The sequence below is a fragment of the Aquarana catesbeiana genome, linkage group LG08 (assembly GCF_042186555.1).
Source record: "Aquarana catesbeiana isolate 2022-GZ linkage group LG08, ASM4218655v1, whole genome shotgun sequence".
In the NCBI taxonomy this organism is placed as follows: domain Eukaryota; kingdom Metazoa; phylum Chordata; class Amphibia; order Anura; family Ranidae; genus Aquarana; species Aquarana catesbeiana.
Window position 1 is genome coordinate 102,666,761 of NC_133331.1, and position 6,841 is coordinate 102,673,601.

At 38.9% G+C, this 6,841-nt stretch overlaps 1 protein-coding gene across 1 annotated transcript; it reads right to left on the reverse strand.

The window, feature by feature from the left end:
* Positions 1–5,690: 5,690 nt before the first annotated feature.
* LOC141105284 (taste receptor type 2 member 9-like) lies at positions 5,691–6,638 on the reverse strand. The gene has a single exon (XM_073595167.1). The coding sequence runs from the start codon at positions 6,636–6,638 to the stop codon at positions 5,691–5,693; it is 948 nt and encodes a 315-aa protein (XP_073451268.1).
* Between the last annotated feature and the right edge of the window lie 203 nt (positions 6,639–6,841).

Sequence of the window (6,841 nt, forward strand, 5' to 3'; positions counted from 1 at the left end):
ACAAATAACATTTGACAAACTATCTTTAATTTAAAAAAAAAGCAGATTTAAAAAAAAGCAGATTTTTTCTCAGTTTAGGCCGATATGTATTCTTCTACATATTTTTGGTTAAAAAAAATTGCAATAAGTGTATATTGATTGGTTTGCGCAAAAGTTATAGTGTCTACAAAATAGGGCATATATTTATAGCATTTTTATTATTATTTCTTTTTTTTACTAGTAATGGCGGCGATCTGCAATTTTTATTGTGATTGCAACATTATGGCGGACACATCGGACAATTTTGACACATTTTTGGAACCATTGGCATTAATGCAGCGATCAGTGTGATTAACTATGCTTTGATTGCTGTAAAAATATCACTGGCAGTAAAAGGGTTAACACTAGGGGGCGATGAAGGGGTTAACTATGTTCCCTGGGAGGTGATTCTAACTGAAGGGGGAGGGGACTAACTAGAGGAAGTGACGGATCATGGTTCCTAGCTATTAGGAACACATGATCTGTCATTCCTGTCAGAACAGAACAGGGAAGTGTGTGTTTACACACACTCGTCCCTGTTCTGCCCATCCTGGTCACTGATCGCGACCTTCGGCCACAAGCATCGGCAACACCGCTGTGCAGCGGGCGCGAGCGCACCTGCTATCCGGACCCTGCCAGCCAACGTACAGCTACGTGGTTTCGTGCAGGGGAGCCAACCTGCCGCAGTATTAACTGCGGCGGCTGGTCTGGAAGCGGTTTAAGTGTTATGCCAAACTTTACTCCTCACTGAAGCTCTAGCATTTGAGAGTGGAATGATAAGTATAACCTGAAGAAATGTTGAGGCTCCCTATACAATCTGGGTTTGAAATCCATTGAAAATTATTTAAGAATCCAAGCAGATTATTTAAAGACTAAAGCAGCCCATACATGAGCCATTTGGTTTGTTCAACCAGCGTCTTGAATTAAAAAAAAATGACTTCATTCCACTACCACACACTCAATAAGACCATATTGTATTGATATTGTATTCTTATAGCTGGGAGACTTCTCTGCTGTCAGAATACACTGATCAGCATTGCAGGCTATAGTCTACAGCGCTGACCGAGCAGTGAAAACCCGATAGGCTGGTTGTACAGAATTCAATCAGTAGCTCAACTTGTGTCCAAACAGCCTGTCCTTACATTGATCCTTGCTGAAGTGGACACATTTTGATCTATGTATGGCTGGCTTTACACAGGCATTTGCAAATACTTTAATGTACCTCCACTTTAGCACTTCTGTTACAGTTTGTATATCAGATCACTTTTCACTTTAAAGTGTATGTCCAGCATCCTCCTATAAGCCCTAAAATATCTAATTAATGAAAACCCGTTTAACAAATTTTTCCAAATATTTGTAAATTTGAATATTCAGAAATTCGGGAAAAAAGGAAATTCGAAATTCGAAAATCCAAAAACCCGAAATTTCGAAAATCTGAAATAATAACTAACTAATAATAACGTAACTATTACTAACTATTACTAACTATTAAATTGTAAGTATTGGACCTTCCTTTCAAGTTTGGCTGTTAGTGAACGTAACGAATACGAATTTATCCGAAGTTACGAATTATCCGAAATAACGAATCTAAACGAATGGAGCATAACAAATTAATAATAATAAATAAAAATAATAAAAACTTTTTATTATTATTTTTATTTATTATTAATTAGTTCCATTCCATTTGTTTAGATGTGCCATTTGTTATTTCAGATAATTCCTAACTTTGGATAAATTTGTATTTGTTACTTTCCCTAGCAGCCAAATTTGAAAGGAAATTCCAATATCTATAATTTAATAGTTAGTAATAGTTGGGTTAGTATTAGTTAGTTAGTTTTTCTTTCAAATGTTTGGATTTTCTTTCTTATTTTCGTATTTTCAAAATTACGAATTTACAAATTTTTGAATTTACGAATTTTTGAATGATCAAATTTACGAACTGCGATCATAACGAATGACCCAAAAAAAAAAAAAAAAAAACGAATGAAAACGTAAAAAAACATTTTGGCAGTGCACATGTCTATTGTTTACACGCACTTGTTTTATCATTGGCTTCACATCAATTCTCTGGACTGAATTTCTAATGTTGACAGTGGTATGCCATACCTCCAAATGTGTGTGTCACTAGTATTCTCCACTAGGAGTGCACATAACTGGGTAACAATGCAGGAACATAATTGGGAGACAGTTGTTATTTTATAAAAGGAAAATGCCTAAACAAGGACCTTCATGGCATTTTCACCAGATATTAAACTAACCACTTTGCATCTCTCGACGTACTACGTATGTTCAGAGTCTGAAGGATTGTTAACAATCTCATGGCTGCAGCAGCAGTTACTTTCTATAGCCAGCTCCTGGCTGTCATGTAGAAGGGATCTGAGTGGCTGCAGAGCCGTGTTATCACTTTTACAGTGTGAAAGGTGTGGCGTCCCCTTGCTGGACTCCCCCTCCTGGTTCCCTAGCTCTCTCGCTCTTCCTGGGAGCCCAGAACCACATCAAATGATTTCAGGATGGTGAGTGGGAGGAGATCGAGGAACATCCTTTCCTCAATCTTCTCCTCTGTTAGTTAAGCTAGAAACGCTTCGTTCTAAATGTTTTCAAGTTCAAAGCTGTCCTTCTCCTGTTGCTGTCCTGTTACTGCTCCTAGGGAAGCAGCTAATCAAGCACAATATGTGCACTGGAGGGTAGCAGAGACATTGAGGGTTTAATAGACCCCTAATGTCTCTATAAAGAGGACCTACCCAATGCTATCACATAGGGGGCTTGTTAGCCATCTTGTGGTAGCAATAAAGCTAAATGAAAAATAAACATAACATTTAATAAAAATAAAAAAACTAAAAGTAACTCTGTCACCCTGTAACACACCTGCACATGCAAACAAAGGGTGCACACATGTTTGCAAATAGCGACTGCACCCCACATGTGATATATCACAGCAAACATTAAACCAAAAAACATTTATGTGCTGCCATAGACTATCCAAACGTGACATAAAAACTATGTGCAAAAAACGTTAGCTGCTGCAAACCACCCATTGTAATTTCACCACCAATTAAAATATATATGAGCAAATATGTTGTGCTGCTGAAAAATAAATTAAAATAAATTATATTCTTCCAAATGTGTCTTGTAGTGCCTTAAAAATACCTATACACATATCCACATGTAATTCTTCACATCACTCAATTACAATCCAAATAATATGAATATATGTCCATCAAGAACCAAAATAAACAGTCCACAATGACTTCATCCACTTTTAGTGTTGGTCCATGCATACACAGCAAGGGTAGTGATTTCAGGTTCCAGGTGCTGAAAAACAACACTCTTCCCCCTTTGTGTTCCATACGCTTTAAATTGTGCTGTTGTGCCTTTAGGAAATCCCCTGCACCACTTGCATACCACTTCAAAGGAATTCAGAGCCACATAGGAGCTGCCATAGTGTAGTATTTCAAACCACCAACAAATGTATTATAAAATGCACTTACAATAATTAAAATGGCTATTGCATGTATACACTAGTATAAATTTTAATGTCAAAATTCGATTTAGTTTTAGTGATAGTCTTTTGACTAAAATGATATTTTAGTCGTATTTTAATCATCCGAGTTGTTTTTGTTTTAGTTTTAGTCGTATTTTAGTTGACTAAAATAGTGTTAATTTAGATGATGAAATTAACACTGGTATACACAATGTTCATTCAGGATCTGCGTATCGTCACTGGATCACATGACTTCATCAAAATTCTATTGCCTATTGATAATTTTAGGTACCATCATTTTTCGCCATTTTAATTGCATGCAGTTTTGAGGCTCGACATGTTTGGTAACTTTTTACTCCTCACTACCTCATCATTTACTTTGAACAAAAAAAAAAAAAAATAGGGGATTAAATTGTTTGTGTGTGCTATAACTTTTTTTGTGTATTCCTTCCTGAAAATATAGATTTGATAAACAGCTGCACAGATATCATGCAACATAAAAATTGTAATATTATAATTTTCTTCTACAACACCTTTGCTGTCTGTAAATAATGAATAAAATTCTGGGGCTTGTAAGTAATTTTATAGCCAAAAATTCAGATTTCATCATGCATGTGAAAAATGCTCAAGAAGGAGAAGTTTATGAAAGCTCTAGATTTAAAAATATTAAAAACAATTTTGGAATTACTGTACAATAACTTGTTCAAGCTTATATGCCAGGCATCACTAAGTGGCAGACAGTGGCCAGGATCCGTATCGAGTTACTGTTCCATCCAGACCACCATGGTCAAACCATTTATGAGCCAGTTCTTTCCTCCAGCCTCCACTGATGTAATTCTCACAGCAAAGCAGAGAGCAGGAGGCATAACAGCACTGGACAGAGAGTGGGAGTTGCCCAAGTTAACTTTTTAAGTTAAATGGGCAGGTGATTGGTTGCTAGGAAGCAGGGCTGTCCTAGCAACCAATCAGCAGCTTGTTAATATGAAAAGTCAACTACGGCAGCTCCTGCTCCTAATGTCCATCCACTGCTGCTGTGCCTCTCGCTCTCCGCTGTACTGTGTACCGTGCAAGGGAGGAGAGTGATGGGTGCTAAGATATAGCTGTAAAATACCGGGGGTGGTGATATGAAGGGGCAGAGCAGAACACTACAGTGAGGGGTGTGAAGGGGGCAAAGGAGGCCACTACTGTGGGAGTGGTGTAAAGGGGTTAAAGTAGGACACTACTGTGAGGAGGTGATGTGAAGGTCTGCAAAGGAGGACACTGCTGTGTGTGTGTGGGGGGGGGTGATGAGAAGAGGTGCAAGGGAGGACACTGCTGTGGGGGGGGGGGGGGGTGATGTGAAGGGGTGCAAAGGAGGACACTGCTGTGGGGGAATGATGTGAAGGAGGGTGAAGAAGAACACTGCTGTGGGGGGGATGTGAAGGGGGGCAGGGGAGGCAAAGGAGGACACTGCTATGGGGGAGTGATGTGAAGGGGTGCAAAAGAGGGTGCTGCTGTGGGGTGGTGATGTGAAGGAAGACACTGTTGTGGGTGGAAGGTGACATGAAGGGGTGCAAAGGAGGACACTGCTGTGGGAGGGGTGCTGTGAAGGGGGCCAATGAGGACACTATTATGGGGGTTGTGTGAAGGGGGACAGAGGACACTACTATGGGGTGGGGGGTGTTGATGTGAAGGGAGGCTGAGAACACTACCGTAAAGGGGATAAAGGAGTTTATTTAGGAGTTTATTTAGGAGGTCATGTGAAGGGGAACTGAGGACACTACTGTGAAGGGGAAAATGTGATGTAAAGTGGGGGACTGTAATGTAAACGGGGGGACTGAAGACACTGATGTAAGAATGGGGTTGTGATATAAGAGGAGGGGGGTTGTGATGTGACGTAGTCATTGCGCAAACATGCAATTCGGACCTCTGCTGTAAGAACATTTTTCTGACCAGAACTCCATGGATTTTACTTTAATACCCCTGTTATATGAGATTTTGGTGATTTGGTTTAGATCGACTTAGAATGTAATAATGTATTAGAGAGGATTATATCATTCTATACAATGTTATGGGAGTTTGGCGGTGGTAGTGACTGCCAAAAAATTGCTATGTAGTCATTTTGTTGGTATCTATAATCCTCACTATTCATACTCAATTCTTTTCCCAACTATACAATTTGGTGGGGTGCCAACTCATAAGTTCATACAAATTAGGATCCAGTAACTTCGCTGTTACCACCAGCAACAGATTTTATACCCAACAATTTCTTAAAAGCATTTGTAAGTTTCCTGTTCCCCATGATCAAAATTAAGGAGTTTATCGTTGGGAAGCTAGCAGCCACAATGAAGCAGAGAGAATAGAACATGCTGCCCACTTCTGAAGAGGACCCATTAAATATAAAATTTAAAGCTCCATAGAATATTAAGTAAATAAGTAACAGAGAGGTAACCGTTTTTGCAGCTGATAAGTGAGAATTTATTTTCCCAGTGCCAGAACCTTCACTGTTGTGTCTCATCCTTATCATATGCTTGCAGAGAGATGTGATGATTGCTCCAGCTGTAAAAAAAATAATGGCGAACGCCACACTGGAAATCAACATGTAGGCCTGAAAAAGACAACCACACCTGCTCTTAACGTTGAAAGAAAGTGCTAATGTTATGTTACTTGTAAAATTAGTAGTGACAGAGGAAACTTCCATGTATAGGTCCCAGTAAGCTGGTATGCCGGCAGAACTAGACATAGCAAAGGAGAGAATTAACATCCATGGTACCATTCTTGGCAGCTTCGACTTGAGCTTGTGGAAGAGCGTCCCACTGAAATTAGTGATCTTCACGCAATAGTAAAAACATAGACAGGTGGAGCACCAAAGACTACAGAATGACAGTGAAGTCATGATGACTATTATGGAGTTGCTTACCCATTTGTGATAAAGAAATACCGGAAACATGTACAAGCAGACCTCATTAAATAAAACTGCTCCTTGAAGAAACATGTTAGAAATACTTATACTGTTAATGATTACATCACAAGGGTTGAATTCAAATATCTTCAGCCAGTCTAGGAAATGCACTATAAGGATGAATGCATTGCCAGTTAGCCCTGTTAAACAGAATACACTGTGCACAGTCACTATAATAACAGGGTGTAGATCAGGCATTATAAAGCTAGAAAATATAGATAGATTGTTCTTCCTGACAAATAACTGTATCTAGTAATGGTGACCCTGGGTTTTATGAGGTGCACTAACAACACATTATGGTTGTACTTTTTACTTTCAAAAGTTTTGATTTCATTCAATAAAAGATGCCATATAACCAAATTAACACACCAAATGTTCAGGTCTTTTGAAAGAAGCTAAAG

Coding starts and splice junctions, on each gene's coding strand:
- LOC141105284 (XM_073595167.1), bottom strand. CDS start 6,638: ATGCCTGATCTACACCCTGTTATTATAGTGACTGTGCACAGTGTATTC.